Raw genomic sequence first — 21498 nt, 5'->3', positions numbered from 1 at the left:
AACCCTATTTGGTACGGATCCCACACCAGTCAGCAGTATTCAAGCAGTGGGCGAACAAGTGTACTGTAACCTACTTCCTTTGTTTTCGGGCTGCATTTCCTTAGGATTCTTCCAATGAATCTCAATCTGGCATCTGCTTTACCGACGATTAATTTTATATGGTCATACCATTTTAAATCACTCCTAATGCCTACTCCCAGATAATTTACAGAATTAACTGCTTCCAGTTGCTGACCTGCTATATTGTAGCTAAATGATGAAGGATCTTTCTTTCTATGTATGCGCAGCACATTACACTTGTCTACATTGAGATTCAATTGCCATTCCTTCATGTCCGATATCTGAAACTATGATTTCTAACTTGCTTGACTTCCCGTTTCACAAGAGGTGATTTTCTGTTATAATGTAGTCTCAGATCATGTCACCTGAGGAATCTAACATTTTTCAGTAGGCATGTTCCTTAATTTTAAGTAAACTACGTATTTTATCACTGAAGTGTCGCAGATCCCTTTCAAAAAATCTCTTTTTTGTGCCAAGTGATTTTGTTTCTGCTTTAATTAGTGCTTTATACTATAAGGGGAGATCAAAATGTATCTGTATGCCAATGAGGCAAGATCGCCGTAGGAATTGAGGCAACCATCCCACCGACTCACCAGGCTGAAAATATCCATTTCATGTAACACCGTGGTTTTCTGCGCGAAGAAGTCCGTAACTGCCTCCTGAACATCCTCGTCCGACAGGAATCGGCGACTCTTTTTTTAAGAGACTGAAGGTGTGACAGACACGGGGAACAGATCAGAAGTATAGGGCGAATGCTAGAGTGTCTCCGACTTGCGTTGGCGTATCTTCTAAGTTACGCCATTTGTGATATGGGGATGTGCGTTATCATGAAGCAGCAGCACTCTTTTTCTGAGGTTTTGCCGGACGTTTCACCTTAAGGGGACCACACCGTGGTTCAGGTCGGAAAAAATCGATTTTCGGTTTTCATCATATTTCGATATACTACGTTTTTATTTAAGTACTCTGTTTTGTGGCGGTGTTCGTAGCGACAAACAATTCACTGTAGAAACGGCTTACGAAGTCACCGCCACACTTTTAATAGCGGGCCGACCGGTCCGCTGGAACAGTGAACAGAAAGATGAAAACCCAAACACTCTGATTAAATAAAAGTCGGCACTTATCTTTATTTATGAAGATACAGCATCACAGTAGTGAACTCCGTGTCTACAGAAATCTGTCTAGTTAGAGTCGGAGCGGCTAGGTCAGCGTCGGCTGACGACAAACAACAACTCTGCTGCGATGAACACACAACTGACTAGCAAGTACACAATTCGGTGGCGAGTATACAACTGAGCGGCGAATACAGAACTGTCCTAGCGCTCGCGACTCCAGCGCTTAAGAAGCCAGAAGCCAGCGGTGGCGCGCGCAGACTTGCGGCGATTTCCTGTATCGCTGGCGCTGCTTATGCGGACGGCGTCCGGACTTTGACGCTGCCAACATTTTGGCAGCGGGCTCGGGTGGCATCACTGGCTAGGATATAACACTCCTCCCCCCCAAATCGCCGCACCGTCGTTGAAAAATGACGTGGCGAGCGTCGACGGCGGGGGAGGGGTCTGGCCGCAGGCGTAGCAGAAGAGACCGGGGCGGAGACTTGTCGGTGGCAGTCCCCGGTCCGCACCCCAGCATTGGCTGCGCGGGGCCTCGGGAAACACCGACTGAAAACCGAGGTCAGGATGCACGCCTGTGACCACGGGCGCAGCTTCTGGTACTGGACGCGGCGAGGCGTCGGGACCCACGAAGAGAGGCAGCGTCTCCTGACGCTGCGTCGACGGCTGCTGAGTGGGCGCCGGACAAGGCGCTGCGGTGTCAGACTCCTTGGGGGTGCCCAAGGAAAGCGGCTGCAGGACAGGCTGCACAGCCACCGCTTGGGAAGGCGGCCCGGCTGAGGGGTCGACGTCCATCAGCTCCGAAGGCGGTGGCGACTGAAGAGGGACCGCAGGCGCCGGAGCGACCACCGGGGGCGCTCCCGGATGAAGCTGCGCGGGAGGCATCAACGGGACGGGCTGTCGGCGTGGTAGCGGCGACGGCTGCTGCTGCTGCTGCCGCCCTGGGGGCGGCAGCGAAGTCGGAAGGCGCGGCTGGAACCCGCCGCGGACCAAATCTGTGGACAAAGAACGAGCGGCAGAATCCGGGCGGCCAGCGCGGCGCAACTGGTTCTGATGCCTCCTGTGCACCCCAGTAGCACCTTGAACAGTATAAAAACCGCGACCCTGGACACTTATCACGGTACCACGTTCCCAACGACGGCGACCGTGATAAACTCTGAAAAAAACGGCGTTGTTGCGCTGAAAACGCGTGCGATGCTCAGAAGCGGCGGGTCGATCCGGGGGGTGCAACAACCGTAGTAGGGTGCGATGACGACGGCCGTGGAGAAGCTCTGCAGGCGAAGGGCCGTCGCGTGGCGTGGTCCGGTACGACGACAGGAACGTGATGAGGGCCTGCTGACGAGAGTGCGTAGCACGAAGGCGGTCCATATGATCCTTGAATGTGCGTACAAAATGTTCCGCTGCACCATTCGATTGAGGGTAGAATGGTGGAGTAAGAACATGGTGAATGCCATTGGCAGAACAAAAACTTTCAAATTCAGCAGAGGTAAATTGTGGACCATTGTCAGACACTAAAACTTCTGGAAGACCCTCAATACAAAAAATTGAAGTCAACGCCTGTATAGTTTGTGCAGACGTTGTAGACTGCATGGGCACAACAAACGGAAATTTACTAAATGCATCTATCACGATGAGCCAACGAGAATTCCAATATGGACCAGCGAAATCAATATGTACTCGCTGCCAAGGACCGGCAGGGCGTGCCCACTCAAAATAACGTTGAGGCGGAGCAGCTTGGTGTTCGGCACACGTCGAACAATCTGTAGACATCTGCGTAATCTGCTTATCAATGCCGATCCATGTACAATGACGGCGGGCAAGCTGCTTGGTGCGGACCACTCCCCAATGACCTTGATGCAACAAGTCGAGGACCTTGGATTGGAGCACTTGGGGAACCACTACACGAAGCTGGTCATTCTCGGTGCGTAACAGCAAAACTCCGTGCGAAACAGACAACAGATGACGTTGCGGATAATAGCGACGAACCACAGGATCCGATATGTCCTTTGCCTTGGACGGCCAACCACGTTGAACAAAACGTAATAGTAAACTCAGATGAGGATCCGTAGCTGTCTCACGTGCCACCTGACGATAATCAATCGGAAAATCCCGGAGGGATTGATGCTCATCGGCGTCAATCTGATGGCAGGAGTCGTCAGAGGAATCGAAGACATCATCCGCAGCAATCGGCAATCTAGAAAGCGCGTCAGCGTTTGCATGCTGAGCTGTGGGGCGATACAGTATCTCATACTGGTATTGTGATAACAAAAGAGCCCAACGTTGTAGTCTCTGAGCTGTCCGCTGAGGAACTGGTTTAGACGGATGAAACAGTGACGTCAGGGGCTTGTGATCTGTTACTAAATAGAATGGTCTACCATAGAGGTAGTGATGGAATTTTGTGACACCGAACACAATAGCCAACGCATCCTTGTCCAATTGGCTATAATTACACTGAGCTTTGTTTAGCAATTTAGATGCGAACGTAATAGGACGTTCGGTGTGACCGACTCGGTGAGACAACACAGCACCGAGGCCGAAAGAAGAGGCATCACAAGCTAACCACCAGAGGCTTGTTAGGGTCGTAATGGACCAGACAACGATCATTCAATAAAGCCTCTTTAAGCTGCTGAAAGGCTGATTGGCAATCAGCTGACCACACAAACGGAACATTCTTACGGCGGAGACGATGCAACGGTGCAGCAATCTGTGATGCATTAGGTATAAACCTAATATAATATGTCAATTTGCCAAGAACTGCTTGCAATTCCTGCAGATTGCGAGGGGCGGGCAAATCACGAATAGCTGCTAAATGTGACTGGGAGGGATGAATGCCTTGAGCATTAATAACATGTCCCAGATACTCCATCTCCGTAAGGAAAAATGAACATTTATCGATGTCGCAACGTAGGCCTGCCTGAGACAACACTTGAAACAAACACTCCAAATTACGGAAATGTTCAGCAGGCGTCCGACCGGACACAACAATATCGTCTAAATAGTTGCAACACGATGGCACATTAGCCAGAAGTTGTGACAAAAAACGCTGAAAAACAGCTGGAGCTGACGCACAACCAAAAGGCAAACGCAGAAAACGGAACAACCCCAACGACGTGTTTATGACAAAATACTGTTGTGATTGCTCGTCGAGGGGCAATTGCAAATATGCTTCACGGAGATTAATTTTGGAAAAGAAACGAGCTTCCCCTAACTTATCCATCAGCTCGTCCGGTCTAGGCAAAGGAAAAGAATCAATGACAGTCTGAGGATTAACTGTCGACTTAAAATCAGCACACAAACGTAACTTGCCACACGGTTTCTTTATAATAACTAAGGGAGAAGCCCACTGGCTCGCTGAAACGGGTTGAATAACACCGTTGTTTTGCCAACGACGAAGTTCATCTTCTACAGGTGCCCGGAGGGCGTGAGGCACTGGACGAGCACGACAAAATCGAGGCTGAGCATTATCTTTTAACGTAATATGAGCGGCAAAGTTCGCAGCACAACCTAGTTCGTCTTTAAATATGTCACTGTATCGTTTACACAAAGCTGTCTTGAGGAACAACAACAGAATTAATTTGCAACACATTGTCTTGGATAGACAGGCCAAACAAGTCAAAACAGTCTAATCCGAAAATGTTTACACTGTCTGTAGCGCGGAGCACTGTGAATGAAACTGTTTTTGTATTGCCACGGAATGTGGCTGGCACGCTACATACACCTAACACAGGAATTTGTTCTCCACTATAAACAGCCAAAGAATGTTTTGCCGCTGCAAGTTTAGGGCGGCCGATAGCCGCATACGTAGCACTATTTATGAGAGTCACAGACGCACCAGTGTCTAATTGCAAATTGAAGGTCTTATCCTGGATGCGTAGCTTCACAAATAGTTTATTACACTGTCTCTGGATCGGTTCAGTGGAGGCGGAAGACAAAATCAGCGCGTTTAGCGCGTGTTCGCTGCTTACGACAACTCGTGGGTTGGGCGGGTGGAACAACAACTCCCGCTTCACTTGCAGTCTGTACATTACGTTTTACAGCGTTTGAATTACGCTTGGGTCGCATAGCAGAGGGCTGGGCGGGTGGCTTATTGCGAACAAGTTTATTACCCACACGAACCGTGGAAGAGTCTTTAAACGCGACCTTCTGGGCGGGCTGGCTTTGAAGAACATGAATATCCATGGGCTGGGCAGCATTAGAATTGTTCTTGCGTTTACGCAAACAAACAGTCTGGATGTGTCCTTTCCTTTGACAAAAGTGACAAACCGCGTTTCTTAACGGGCAACGTTCACGAGGATGAGCAAGAACACACTTAGGACAAGACTGAACTCTATCATTTTGCACACGCGGCTGACGAATGTGTTTAACATGACGCGGCCGGCTAGTGTTTACAGTCTGACTCTGCCGGTGGGGCCGCGGGCGTGACATAACTTGCTTAGCACAGGCAATTTGAGAAATACATGGCTGATCTAACTCACACTCAGCATAGTCAAAAGTATCTTGGGCTTCAATGATGTTTATCACAGTCTCTAATGACGGGTCAGGCAACTTTAAGATAGCAGCACGAATACGAGAATCTGCAATGTTTTGAGTAATAGCGTCTCGTAACATGACATCACTGTAGGAAGCTCCACACACACACAATTAAATCGGCACTGACGGGTGAGGCCCCGTAAATCTGTTAACCACTGTTTATTAGATTGATGTGGCAGTTTCTTTAATCTGAAGAACTTGAATCTGGCTGCTGCCACATGAACTCGCGACTCGAAATACTCAGCAAGCTTGTTAACAACAACGTCATAGTCTAAAGCTTCTGGCTTGGATTCCGGGAACAACTTACAAAGTAGTCGATAGACTTCCACGCCTGCAGTGGAAATTAAATAAAGCTGCCTCTCAGTACCTGTGATTTTGTAGACTGTCATGTGCGCCTGCAACTGCGCGAAATATTCTCGCCATTCTTCTCTTGATGCATCAAAAGCACGGAACGGTGGTGCTGCCTGTGCTTGTTCCTTTTGTGTTGGAGGATTAGCCGCTTGTTTGGCGATCGCTTCCACCAGACTATGTATTTGCTGACTCTGTAACAAGATCAACTGTTGTAATTCGGCAGACATAGTGAACACAAATTAAACCAGCCCCCAAAATTCTATCGCTATAATTAGTATAACCAGAAACAAGTTGAACCAGCCCTGCACACGAGTTCGGAAATCCTCGTCGCCAGTTTTGTGGCGGTGTTCGTAGCGACAAACAATTCACTGTAGAAACGGCTTACGAAGTCACCGCCACACTTTTAATAGCGGGCCGACCGGTCCGCTGGAACAGTGAACAGAAAGATGAAAACCCAAACACTCTGATTAAATAAAAGTCGGCACTTATCTTTATTTATGAAGATACAGCATCACAGTAGTGAACTCCGTGTCTACAGAAATCTGTCTAGTTCGAGTCGGAGCGGCTAGGTCAGCGTCGGCTGACGACAAACAACAACTCTGCTGCGATGAACACACAACTGACTAGCAAGTACACAATTCGGTGGCGAGTATACAACTGAGCGGCGAATACAGAACTGTCCTAGCGCTCGCGACTCCAGCGCTTAAGAAGCCAGAAGCCAGCGGTGGCGCGCGCAGACTTGCGGCGATTTCCTGTATCGCTGGCGCTGCTTATGCGGACGGCGTCCGGACTTTGATGCTGCCAACATTTTGGCAGCGGGCTCGGGTGGCATCACTGGCTAGGATATAACACTCTGAAAACGATTTTGCTGAAAAAATTTTTTTGCAAGTATGTAAAGAGCATTATCCTACCACTTGTGTTTATGTGCCACGCCCACTTTTTTCTCACCCACTGTCAACCCACCCGCTGTCAACTCTAAGCCATAATAACAGTAACAGTAATAACGGCTCCAGCAGAGAAGACCAAAAAATGGAAAGGGTGGCAATGCTCGAGAAAAACTGAACAACATGAAAAATTTCATCTACATCTACACACGTACTCCAAAACCCACCATATGGTGCGTGGCGGAGGGTACCTCTTACCACTTCTACTCATTTGCTTTCCTGTTCCACTCGCAAATAGAGCGAGGGAGAAAAGATTGTCTGTATGCTTCAGTACGAGCCCCAATATCCCTTATCTTATCTCCGTGGTCCTTTCGTGAAATGTACGTTGGCGGCAGTAGAATCGTTCTGCAGTCAGCCTCAAATGCCGGATCTCTAAATTTTCTAAAAAAGTGTTCCTAGAAAATAACGTCGCCTTCCGTCCAGGCATTCCCATTTGCATTCCCGAAGCATCTCCTTAAGGCGGCCACACCGTGGTTCAGGTCGAAAAAAACTGATTTTCAGTTTTCATCATATTTCGATAGATTGTTTTACTGAAGTACTCTGGAAAGGATTTCGCTGAAAAAAATTTTTTTCGAGCATTTACAGAGCATTTTCCTACCATGAGTGTTTATGTGTCACGCCCACTCTTCTGTCACCCACTTTTCTACATACATTTTAGATCTTTATATCCCCTAAATTGGACGTTAGGAGTGGAAGAAATGATGGATGTTCGGATATTGCAGTTGCACTTGATGGATGTTGGCAGAAAAGAGGACATACTTCTCTGAATGGAGTAGTGACTGCCACGAGTGTAAACACCAGTGAAGTGTTAGATGTGGAGATAATATCTAAATATTGCAAATGTTGTAAAGTCAATCAACATAAAGAACACAACTGGGTGGCTAATTTTAGAGGGACAAGTGGTGGTATGGAAGTTCATGGAGTACAACAAACATTTCATCGCTCCATACAAACAAGAGGTGTACGGTACACCAAATATTTGGGCGACAAGGCGTAGAACAATGTGGTGAAGTCTACGCCATATGAAGATGCCATTATTAGCAAAGTAGAATGTTCGAAAACGTTTGGGAACAAGGCTGAGAAAACTAACTGTTGCTATGAGATAAAAAAAATTAGAAGATGGAAAATTGTTGACTGGACAGGGTAGGTTAACTAAAACTTAAATAGAAAACTAACAGGTATACTATGAGCAGGCAATTAGGAGAAATAAAGAAAATCTGGAGGCAATGAAGAGAGATGTTTGGGCCATATTCTTCCATAAGTCCTCTACTGATGATAAGCCATGTCATGGATTGTGTCCATCAGGAGAAAATTCGTGGTGCGAATACAATAGGGCTCAGGCAACTGGAGTATCTTATTCTGTCCAGAATTCTCTTCCTGCTGCTGTTATTACAGTAATTAAACCTATTTTCAGAAACTTGGTTCATCCTGCTGCTGTTATTACAGTAATTAAACCTATTTTTAGAAACTTGGTTCATCCTACATGGGCAGACACAGAACCCAAATGAATGTATCAACAGGGTAATTTGGAACTGCGTTCCTAAAATTGTATTTGTAGGCATGCATACAATGAAACTAGGAGTTCATGATGCTGTTATTACATTTAATTGTGATAATATTGGAAAGTGTTGGGTACTGAAAAAGGTCGAAATTAATCCTGGTAAAAATATGATCACCGGGCTGCAACATTACGATAAAATGAGGATAGCCATTGCAGACAGGTCTGCATCTAATATGGCCAAGAAAGCAAGAGAAACATCCAAGAAGGTGAAAAAGAAGCTGGAAGACCTGCTAGAGGCCAAAGAAGGGCCATCGTATGCAGCAGGACAGTTTTAATTAACTGTAAGAAACAAATTTCAAAAGTTCTTTCTTTAAAGTAAATTTCCCGCAAACTAAAATTTTCAGTACATATGCCCCATTATATCCGAAACTATCATAGATAAATGAATGAAATTTTCAGAGACTCTGCATAACATAAAAATACACCTCTGGTGCTACATTCATTAATACTCCCATATTAAGAAGTTCACAAAAAAAAATATTTTCTGCAGAAAGAACTTAGTATTTTTGTTAATAAATTTTAAAAAAGCATTTCTTAAAAAACTATAAAATGGATAAAGTAGATTTTAGTACAGTTGGCTCTATTAGCATCATGTAACATACAGTAAAAATATTAAGGACCTGCATCAAATAGTTTTTTTCAGAAACGGGTCAAATACTCGCCTAAATTAACATGGGTTAGATAGGCAGGGTGTGGTCCCCTTAACCACATGCCGTAATTTCTCCAGCGTTGCGCAGTACCGTTTCCCAGTGCTAGAGACACTAGCTTCCTTTAAATCAATTTTCAATGAGCCCTGATAATCAAATAACATGGTGAACATCACGCTCCCAGCAGATGGCGGGCTCTTGCAATGTTGGGGCGAGAAGAATGTGGATGATGCCACTTTCCCATCGATGACATTGACTCCAGCTCCCAGTGGAGGCGCCAGCTTTAGTGGATTGCAACTGCTCTCAAGGAACGTGTTGCATTCAACACTGAAATGCATCAGGCGCCTCAGGCAAACAGCCATTTATATTTGCTTTTTGTTTCGCATTCAACATGGGCGGCATCCACTGGCTGCATATTTTACGGTAGCCAAACTCCTTTTGGATGATGAGTTACACACTGCCGAAGCTGCTGTCTAGTTCCTTAGCTATGGCACGAATGGTTATGCGCCAGTCCGCCTTATTCGCATCACCAGCCACCTGCTTGTTGTCCATAATGGGTGAGGCTGGCCATCCAGATCGACCGGCGTCTTGGGTCAAATCGCGACCAGCATGGAACTTGGCGCACCGTTCCACAACGATGGCTTTCGACATACATGCTGCCCCATAAACATTCTTTATTCTCTGATGGAAGTCTGCTAGCGTCTATCGTTCGGCAGCCAAGGAAACAATAGCAGCATGTTAGTATAGTTGAGATGCATTTGGTAGTAATGTCGCCATAGTTCACATTTTCACATTTACAATGCAAATGCCATGCAAATCCTTGCCTACGTATTAGTGCTTATATACCAGTATAGAAGTTGCGTTATGTTGCGTATAGGCTGTAGCAACGCCCTGAAATAGGAATTTTTTATCACTCTTTATATTGTATTCCTGATTTTTCTGTTGAGATGTCCTAGTAAATATTTTGTGAATTTAGTTCATTTTCCATTTATGCTGCTTTATCTCTGATACTACTGATATTTGAAGTAGCCACTCTGAATTCACTTCCATTCCAAGTACTTTGTTCCTGTTGTATATGAAGGTCCTCTTCAATTTATCCATCTGGCTTACTTCCTCCCAATGATTCTGTATAATATTGTAATTCCCAAGTTATAAGCAAGTAGCCAGGGCAACTAGGTGATGTGGCTGTTACATGTACATGACTCTTCTGTTATCCACACTTAATGGGTCATTTAACATGAAATTCATTGAAATTTGACATTTCTTGTTTTCTGAAATCACTTAAATGAATAATTTACTTTAATTTTTGTCAATACTTGGTTGTAATAGCTAAGAAACTAGCAAATGTCAGAATGATGGATTTAATGGAAGCAGATGTAAGTATTAAACCTGTAAATATTAGAAGTTTAAATTTAATACATGTACATAATCTTATTGTTTATTGACTGAGGATCATTAAAATTAATGAAACTCAAGTTTTTCTAATTACATTTTTGTAATGTGTTTATCTGAAATGTTCCATACCCAGAATGATTCCCTCTTTTATCGGTCTATGGAATGAATAATCTAATCTAAACTAATCTAATTGCTAGTTTCCCGAACATTTTGATATATAATACAGTAAAATGAGATAGTTGTGAGACCTTCAAATAATATTTCGAATGTTGACATGTGACTGTCAAATTTTGTGGCTACGCATATACTGCCACAGCTGAGCAGTCATGTCTTGGGAACTACACAGTTTAGAAGGCTGTGAATTGCTTTGTTCTGTACCTACTGCTACGTCTCGGAAGTTAGCATTACGAATAAACAAATCAGTCCTTTGTTTCTGATACTAGTTTTCGTTGAAAGTAGTCTGATTGCTGGCTATTTTTATAGTAAGCTAACTTCTGTTGCTTTTTATAAGTAAATAAAATGACTAAGCGTAAAAGTAACTTCAAGAAATGCAAGATGATAAGAGCTGTGTGGAGCACTTTCTTTCATCAAATATGAACCGATGACGAGCCACGTCTTGCTTTGTGTCCACCTCCACCAAATACTTGGTGTAAATATAGGCACGCTGAATTTTATGGCACCCTGCATGAATTTACACATATTCTCTTCCTTTGGCAGTAATGAAGACAATCAAACCTATTTACAGAGATATGGCAAATAATGAGCAACTAAAGAGGTGTTTACATGGGAAGACCCAGAATGTGAATGTGTCCTTCAATAATGTTGGGTGGTGCCGTGTGCCTAAAAATGTATTTGTTGGCCTTATGACTCTAAAGTTATCACTGTCTGATGCTGTAATAACTTTTAATGGTGGGAACTATGAAAGACTTAAGGTTCTGGAGAAGTTAGGGGTATGACTCGGATAAAATACAGCTAAAGTACTGCGGGAACTGAATGAGCTTTGTGTACGTGAAGCAGAGTTAGATGAACAGCAAATGAAAAAAGAAGCAAGAAAGAAAAGGAGGAGGCAAGTTGCGACACTGAAGAAGACGCAGACTATGGGCCAGGGCAATTCTAGTGCATAAAATACGCAGAAATGTAAGTCTGTATAAGAGTTAGTAATAAAAAAAGTTTTAAACCTCATAATTTCTCTGAACTACAGTTTTTGTTTTTGCAATAAATGACTCGTTTTGTAAAAAGTACTGATGGTAGAGACATTAAATCTTCACAGCATGCCAAGTTTGAAATTCAACACATATAGAATCAGAATTATTAAAAAAAACTGAATTGTTTTGTTTTTATGTTCATTTATTTACAAGATTCTGTCAAAAAACTGAGTGTTTGAAAAGAAAAAAGATAACATGCCACACAATAAAGTTTTAGTAATAATTCTAGTTCAGTGCATTCAATACACTGAAAAAATTTCCGAGATAATGGGTCACAAAATTCGATAATTTAACATTGAAATACAATGTCCCCTTCAGTGTCTGGCTGAAGGTTTCTCTACCGTTCCACTCCTGAACAGCGAGTGGGAAAAACGACCACTTACATGTTTTCGTGTGGATTTTGATTTCTCTTATTACAATTATCATTTCCCCTACGAGTGTGGGGTCAACAAATATTTATGCATTCCAAAGAAACGATGGGAATTGACATTTAGTGAGAACGTCTTGCTGAAACGAGAAAAGCCTTTGTTGTAAAGATTGCCACCCAAACTCGCGTGTGATATCCTTGACACTTTCCCCTTCTGCGACAATACAAAACGAGCTGCCCTTCTTTAGAACATTTTTTTTCCCCCAGGAAATTTCGTGAAGCGAGACATGCTGCAGCATTGACTTATGCCACTATTACAGCAAGTCAGTAGAGATTTTGTTTTATAACAAGATGATGCTCCACGACATTTTCTTTCAGACGTTCATGATCACCCAGCGCCAAACTGTCTGGGGGTTAAATTGAACATGTTTTCCATCACGACTCTGCTCTTCTTCAGTGGCCCATACCATCAATTGACTTACCCCAATAAGTAGAAACGCCATGAAATTATGTGAAAGATCGTTTGTTCCTGTCACCACTGTCATTTAATTTTCAATACTTGCAAGGAAAGACAATTGCTTATGGTCGCTGATACTTACCATGATGTTCAGATATACATGGCAAGAGTTTGATTATCGTATTGATGTTTGCTGCATCACAAATGGTGCCTGTATTAGCACCTCTAATGTGAGATAAAAACTTCGGGACATGCCTTACCAACTGACATGTGTCTATTTTCTGTATGTCTCACAGTCATCTTCTGAAACCATTGAGATACTGATGAAGGAACATGCGTAAATGTATTGATATAGATTAAAAAATACCTCATGTGTTACCATCACTAACTGCAGAGTAGCTGTGGTATGAGTCAGAGCTTATTCTGCCGAGTCCTTTAACGCGGCAGGCACCATGAGCCTCAGAGGAATGCGGTAGACCCCAGCCACCTCGCTATCGCAGTTGGCACCGCTTTTGGGATTCGCTCGAGCCAGTGGGAACAATGGTGCCGGGGAAACCCCGGCGTGGCGGGACGCAAGCATGACGGAGCGTGGGCCTGCGAGATTGCTTGCTGCCTTCCGCTCGGTCCCTGGGCGCGAATTACTGTTTGATTGTCTGCTACTGCTCATTGTTAGGCAGTCCGAAATTACTCACAGGCGACACATATTCATATGTGATCAATCTGAAAACAGAGCAGCAGTCAACTGCCAGTGTCTGAACTCTTGTGTAAAACATATAGTTACACTACCTCCTTTGCCGTTTCAAAAATTTTTCTGCATTTTGACTATGTTCCACTGCGAAACAATAAAAGAAAAACGCAATTAAAAACTGAAACACACTGAAACTTATTGTTGTAGGTCTATATTTAAAGGCACTGCATTCTTTCAGCTCCTGACTTTAAGTAAAAGGTATTGTGAAAGTAATCCCTGAAATATAAGTACTTTCAGAAAACTCGTATCCATTAGTAGACTGCTCTTGTTTTCAACATAAATTTTAGCTCTCTGCTTCAGAGTTAATGTCTTTTCTTGTTCTCATCCTGCGTAGTTTACAGTTCACCCATCCCACTCTTGGAGGCTCCTGGAGTCCATAGCTTTCTTCTCATCTGTCACACATTTTCCAGGATATCGAAATTTTTTAAGTTTTTGCTCATGGATCCCCCTCCATACCTTCTTTGCAACATCTGTTATCATCAATTAGTTCTGAAGACCCATACAATAGCGACCTCTTCATTTCAATATCTTGTGTACCGTTCCACTTTAATTAATTTTTCCAACATCTTAATTTCATAACATTCCACTTCCATTAATTTTTATAGTCTCTTATTACCACTGTTACCAAATCTTGAGAGTCCAGCGCTTCATCTCCAGTAATCCACTACCACAGATAGCAGTTAAATTTGGTCTATCTTTTTGGTTTCCAAATCTTCTTATACATATAATTACATGCTTCGTACTATTTGTTTCTATACACTAATTTTAGTTTCATTTCATGTTATAACTCCAAAGCATTAAGTTTAAGTGTGCGTAGTCTTATTTTTGATATTTTCAAACAGCTCCCTCAGCAAATAACTAGTCATCGCTGTCTTCAGCAAGTATCTTTCTTCATCTGTGAACTGGAAAGAGAGCAGTTTATCTTTATCCAGAGCCTCTAACCCTCACTTCTCCTTCTCCCTACCAGCTTCCCATCCTCCAGTACCGAGCGGGGTGGCGCAGTGGTTAGACACTGGACTCGCATTCGGGAGGACGACGGTTCAATCCCGCGTCCGGCCATCCTGATTTAGGTTTTCCGTGATTTCCCTAAAATCACTCCTGGCAAATGCCGGGATGGTTCCTCTGAAAGGGCACGGCCGACTTCCTTCCCAATCCTTCCTTAATCTGATGAGACCGATGACCACGCTGTCTGGTCTCCTTCCCCAAACCAACCAACCAACCAATCCTCCAGTAATGTCGCAACATAACACAGGAAATTGCCAAGAAGCATAAAAGCGGTGACTCGTTTTTTTTTCTGGTTACTATCCCTTGCTGTAAGGGCTGTGATTTTTTATTATTTTTTTTTCTAAACCAACAAGGTAAAACAGAGGCCACTACTTCCACCACATCAAGTGGATTTAGTGCTCACGTCCTCACACTGAGCCGTGAACACTTCCCAGTTTATCAATGGGGGATAATGGAAAATTATTACTATTATCGGTGCCATGCGTGCAATGGTCGTGTCAGGAGCGCGATATTGAATCTTTATCCTATCATTAATGGCGCGAGACCTGCACGACCTTATGGCAAACGTTATAGTTCTGCGTTACTCTACTGTGACACTAAGGATGATTTCACGTAATGAAAGGGAGAATGTAAAGATTAAAGGACTTATTTATTTCACAGTTGAATACTGAACAATTATACAATCAAATTGCGGTGGGGGAAGAAAGAATTGAGTTCAGCAGTCTGCACCAACGCTCGTTCATTATAAGCCACGATAGCAGGAGAAAAGGAATTTTAGGAACGATCGCCGCATTACCAAATGGATTCTAATTTACTAAAGGAAGATGTTGCTGGCATGCAATGACCACACCCATGAATGCTACCAAAGACTAAGAAAGATGCTACTGTGTGTGAATCGCTAAGTAGCCTCCTGTGCTAAAAGAATAAAACCAGCAAGACGCGAAACTATTCATACGGGTGATACTAGACACCTTGGCTCGCGGCCCGACTACGTTAACGAAACATAAAGGGGCGCCAGACCTCACCACGTGGCGTAGGACAAAGGGCACGTTTTCAAGCTAGGAAGACCTAAATTCTGAGTCGAATTTTGCACGGGAGAACTGAAAGAGCTACTGCCAGACGAAGCGGAAAAGCGAGCATGAAAGTATACGAGGTGTGGCTAGAAAAAAACCGGACTAGTACTGGTGAAACAATAAAACGAATGCAATAAGGCTGAAAGTCGCGTGGCCTGTCACGTGACTCTCGCTCCGCCTACTGCTCGAGTTTCATCTGCCTCCTGCACTCAGTCTGCCCGTGGCGTCTGTTTTAAGTAGTCGACGTTTTGTCTGTGCGTCGGAAAATGTTGAGTGTACAGAAAGAACAGCGTGTTAACATCAAATTTTGTTTCAAACTAGGAAATTCTGGAAGTGAAACGTTTGTAATGTTACAACAAGTGTACGGCGATGATTGTTTATCGCGAACACAAGTGTTTGAGTGGTTTAAACGATTTAAAGATGGCCGCGAAGACACCAGTGATGACACTCGCACTGGCAGACCATTGTCAGCAAAAACTGATGCAAACATTGAAAAAATCGGTAAACTTGTTGGACAAGATCGCCGTTTAACAATCAGAGCAGCGTCTGAGTTAACAGGAGTTGACAAGGAAAGTGTTAGGCAGATTCATCATGAAAGTTTCAACATGAATAAAGTGTGTTCAAAAATGGCTCCAAAGTGTCTCACAATTGAACAGAAGGAACGCCGAAGAATGATTTGTTCTGACATCCTGGAAAATATTGAAAGTGATCCCACCTTCTTACAAAATGTTATTACTTGCGATGAATCGTGGTTTTTTACTTACGATCCCGAAACTAAACGCCAATCGATGCATTGGAAAACTACTGGTTCTCCACGACAAAAAAAAGCACGAATGTCAAAATCGAAATTCAAGGCAATGATGATTGTTTTTTTGACATCAAAGGGATTGTGCACATTGATTGGGTACCAGAGGGACAAACAGTGAATCAGCATTACTACATTAGCGTCCTGGCTACCCTACGTGAGCGAGTACAGAGAAAACGGAACGATTCGTGGAGAAAAAAGTCATGGATCCTTCACCAAGACAATGCCCCAGCTCACAGTGCGTTGTCAGTGAAGACGTTTTTGGCAAAACGCAACATTCCCATCTTAGATCTTCCACCCTACTCACCTGATTTGGCCCCCTGTGACTTTTTTCTTTTCCCTAAAGTCAAGTCAGCTTTGAAAGAAACTAGATTTGAGACTATTGAAGCAGTAAAAGAAAAAGCGACGGAAGTAATGTATGGACTTACCGAAAATGATCTGCAGCATTGCTATGAACAGTGGAAAATTCGTATGGAGCGGTGTAGAGACCGAGGAGGAGAGTACATTGAAGGAGATAACATGAAATTGTAAATAATTGTAAATAAATGTTTTTTCCAGCATCAGTCCGGTTTTTTTCTAGCCTCATCTCGTACACTTTAGTGCCGTACTGCAAGCTAATGTGACTAACCGACACATCTCGCACATTATGTCCAACTGTACAAGGAAAACCCACAGTCTTATAACCCGGAAAAATTGCGTAAGACGTAATTTAAGGAACGCACATCAGTAAAATGGCCTATAAGGTTCCTTTTGGGCTACAGGGCGCGAAGCTACAGTGCACGTCGGCGCTCGTGCCTACCGGCACTTCTTCTTCTGGAAGCAGCACCTCCAGCTTCAGGCGCTGTCACACTAGAACTGCCGCTACTGCCCCTTTGTCCACTATCCAGCCGCGGAGGGCTGTTGGCGTCCACCCGCGGAAAACGGGCGCGCACCTGAACTGGACAATCAGAGGGCCGGAATCTCACAGAGAGGCGACCACGCGACGTTAAAATCGAGCAGAAATAGCAGTTACAAGGTTGGCAAGGCAGGTTGGGGAACTGAGAGCAGGAGAAACTTTGCCCACTACTGAACGTTCAAACGACATCACGTGCTACCCTGGCGATCCGAAAAAGGATGGCGAACGGGAAGCCATCATGGCTGCTAGGAAGACTGCTGCCCTCGTCCATAAATAAATTCCTAGCGCCAAGCTCCTCTCACAGAGCAGTGTGAGACAAACTGTGAACATCATCAAATAAATTAGGCGACCCATAGAAATCTTTAAAAGGGCCTGAATTATTATATTACCGAATACCATAACGCTGGGATTAGAAATACACTCCTCGAAATGGAAAAAAGGGACACTGTTGCTCCTGGGGTATCGGCGAGGACCATTCGCAACCGTCTCCATGAAGCTGGGCTACGGTCCCGCACACCGTTAGGCCGTCTTCCGCTCACGCCCCAACATCGTGCAGCCCGCCTCCAGTGGTGTCGCGACAGGCGTGAATGGAGGGACGAATGGAGACGTGTCGTCTTCAGCGATGAGAGTCGCTTCTGCCTTGGTGCCAATGATGGTTGTATGCGTGTTTGGCGCCGTGGAGGTGAGCGCCACAATCAGGACTGCATACGACCGAGGCAAACAGGGCCAACACCCGGCATCATGGTGTGGGGAGCGATCTCCTACACTGGCCGTACACCACTGGTGATCGTCGAGGGGACACTGAATAGTGCACGGTACATCCAAACCGTCATCGAACCCATCGTTCTACCATTCCTAGACCGGCAAGGGAACTTGCTGTTCCAACAGGACAATGCACGTCCGCATGTATCTCGTGCCACCCAACGTGCTCTAGAAGGTGTAAGTCAACTACCCTGGCCAGCAAGATCTCCGGATCTGTCCCCCATTGAGCATGTTTGGGACTGGATGAAGCGTCGTCTCACGCGGTCTGCACGTCCAGCACGAACGCTGGTCCAACTGAGGCGCCAGGTGGAAATGGCATGGCAAGCCGTTCCACAGGACTACATCCAGCATCTCTACGATCGTCTCCATGGGAGAATAGCAGCCTGCATTGCTGCGAAAGGTGGATATACACTGTACTAGTGCCGACATTGTGCATGCTCTGTTGCCTGTGTCTATGTGCCTGTGGTTCTGTCAGTGTGATCATGTGATGTATCTGACCCCAGGAATGTGTCAATAAAGTTTCCCCTTCCTGGGACAATGAATTCACGGTGTTCTTATTTCAATTTCCAGGAGTGTATGATATAGGAGCATTGAATGGTGAATGAAGTGTACGTCTTTCAAGGATTATAGTTTAGCTACGTACAGAGTATCTCTTTTCCATCAGTCCGACGTGGCCCACCATAATTCCCCTCCTATAGCATGTGTTCCCAGTTTCTCACTTCTACAGTTTCCTCTAGTACCATGGAAGTTATTTCTGGACATCTTAACAGATGCCCTGTAATCCTATCCTTTTTATCAGTGTATCATGCTTGTTCCTCTCCTTGTCGATTCTGCAGAGGAAATCCACATTGTTTATAATATCAGTCCACCTAAATTTCAACTTCTATCAATCATACCCCATTTCAAATACTTCAGTTCTCTTCTTTTCCATTATTGCCACAGTCCATCAGACACTTCCATGCAGAGCTGCATTTCAAATGCACTATGAGGTTGTAATTAAAGTTACAGTGTTCTGAATGTTGCAGTGCATGTTATACACATTACATGACGCTGAAACACGTAGGTATGTTCATTAATCGATGTGTGCGCTGTAAGCAGTCCGAAAGTGGTGCGGGTACAAGAAAAGGAGGGAAACGATCGAACACATGAGAATTGTGGTTCTGGGATATTTATCACGATATGGCCATAATTTATAAATTCAGCAGCATTCGTAACGCTGCATGGTATACAATTGCTCGTAGGGTATCCAGTGTAGTCAGAGTGATATGTCGTTGTTTGCTATCCTTCAGATCAGGAAGAGTCCAGGTACATATGTGACAGACACGAACTTTTAGACATCACTACAACTACAAGTCACGTGGATTTAGGTTTGAGTATCTGGCAGGTCACACAAAGTTTCCAGATGATGTGGTCGTTACTGAAGATTTCTCGAAATTTTTTACCTGGCAAGAGATGACTGGTGTCACCACATCTTGCGTGAAAATAGTGGTATGCGTTCTAGCAAAGTTGGAATCACATGTTTCCCAAGCGCATCCTAATAATGTCGTATCCTCGACGAAAAATGAAAATGAGAGAGGTTGTGAAACCTCAGCACACAGTCATATAAGCTGAGTGCTATTCCTGCAAAATATGTGATGGAGAAGGATCCCGTATGCAACAGTGCAGAGTGAAATGTCCCACGTCCATCGAAGTATACCTGGCTACATGTCATCCATTTCCACGCGCGTCAAAATATGAAGAGCAGAGTCATTGTGTTTTAGCCTATCATGGGGCTTATTTGACGTGCGTTCTGAATCTTGTAGTGTAAAATGCGCCACAAAACCTTTTGAACTATTGACCAATGGAGAGACGAATCCCGCGTTACAGTTCGGGCAGTGGCTGCAGAATCATGTGCTGCCATGGGAATGGGGCACATCACTCTCCCCACTGCAGCACCAAATTTACCTGTTTCTTCAAACTTCTTGATCATATTCTTTAGCCCATTTATTGATGTGCATCCATTCTGTCTACGTTATTTTCGCAATGCAGCGTTCCTATTGCTGCCGTTGTGATACATTAAGTATACCAGCACTACACAGTCTTTCTTGCTCGTAGCCATTGCGTTTCTTATGGAAAAGTGTACCTTCTTAACCCTTTACACCAGAAGTCGCTTAAAGAAGAAATTAAGATACGTCGCCAAGTGACAAACAGTACACGTTGAAACAGGAACATTTCAAATTCTGACTGCCTACAGCGCCATATTTTCACATGGTGGCAAAAAGGAGAAATATTAAATTTTTTAGCATACTGGTTACTGAATGTACCTATGATGTTTCAGTAACGATCAACGAATATAGCCCATATATATGTACTGCTGGCCATTAAAATTGCTACACCTAGAAGAAATGCAGATGATAAACGGGTATTCATTGGACAAATATATTATACTAGAACTGACATGTGATTACATTTTGACGCAGTTTGGGTGCATAGATCCTGATAAATCAGTACCCAGAACAACTGGCCGTAATAACGGCCTTGATACACCTCGGCATTGAGTCAAACAGAGCTTCGATGGCGTGTACAGGTAGAGCTCCCCATGCAGCTCCAACACTATACCACAGTTTATCAAAAGTGTGACTATCGTATTCTGACGAGCGAGTTGCTCGGCCAGCATTCACCAGACGTTTTCGGTTGGTGAGAGATCTGGAGAATGAGCTGGCCAGGGCAGCAGTCAAACATTTTCTGTATCCAGAAAGGCCCGTACAGGACCTGCAAAATGCGGTCGTGCATTATCCTGCTGAAATGTAGCATTTCACAGGGATCGAATGAAGGGTAGAGCCACGGGTAGTAAGACATCTGAAATGGAATGTCCACTGTTCAAAGTGCCGTCAATGCGAACAAGGCGTCACTGAGACGTGTAACCAATGACACCCCATACCATCAAGCCGGGTGATACGCCAGTATGGCGATGACGAATACACGCCTCCAATGTGCGTTCACCGCGATGTCGCCAAACACGGATGCGACCATCATGATGCTATAAACAGAACCTGGATTCATACGAAAAAATGATGTTTTGCCATTCGTGCACCCAGGTTCGTCGTTGAGTACACCATCGCAGTTGCTCCTGTCTGTGATGCAGAGTCGAGGGTAACCGCAGCCACGGTCTCCGAGCTGATAGTCCGTGCTGCTGCAAACGTCGTCGAACTGTTCGTGGAGATGGTTGTTGTCTTGCAAACGTCTCCATCTGTTGACTCAGGGATCGAGACGTGGCTGCACGATCCGTTACAGCCATGCGGATAAAATGCCTGTCATCTCGTCTGCTAGTGATACGAGGCCGTTGGGATTCAGGACTGCCTTCCGTATTACCTTCCTGAACGCACCGATTCCATATTCTGCTAGCAGTCATTGGATCTCGCCCAACGCGAGCAGCAATGTCGCGATACGATAAACCGCATTCCCGATAGGCTACAATCCGACCTTCATCAAAGTCGGAAACGTAATAGTACGCATTTCTCCTCCTCACACGAGGCATCACAACAACGTTTCACCATGCAACGCCGGTCAACTGCTGTTTGTGTATGAGAAATCGGTTGGAAACTTTC

At 44.4% G+C, this 21498-nt stretch overlaps 1 protein-coding gene across 1 annotated transcript in view; it reads right to left on the bottom strand.

Annotated features, from left to right (window-relative positions):
* Positions 1–21498, bottom strand: part of LOC126427955 (proline-rich protein HaeIII subfamily 1-like) — a 77223-nt gene that overhangs the window by 26771 nt on the left and 28954 nt on the right. Inside the window, exon 2 of the mRNA XM_050089844.1 lies at positions 1923–2161. Within this exon, the coding sequence (XP_049945801.1) occupies positions 1923–2161 (239 nt within the window). The remainder of the gene's footprint in view (positions 1–1922; positions 2162–21498) is intronic.

The sequence above is a fragment of the Schistocerca serialis genome, chromosome 12 (genome assembly GCF_023864345.2).
Source record: "Schistocerca serialis cubense isolate TAMUIC-IGC-003099 chromosome 12, iqSchSeri2.2, whole genome shotgun sequence".
In the NCBI taxonomy this organism is placed as follows: Eukaryota; Metazoa; Arthropoda; class Insecta; order Orthoptera; family Acrididae; genus Schistocerca; species Schistocerca serialis.
This window is presented reverse-complemented; position numbering and strand designations above follow the sequence as displayed.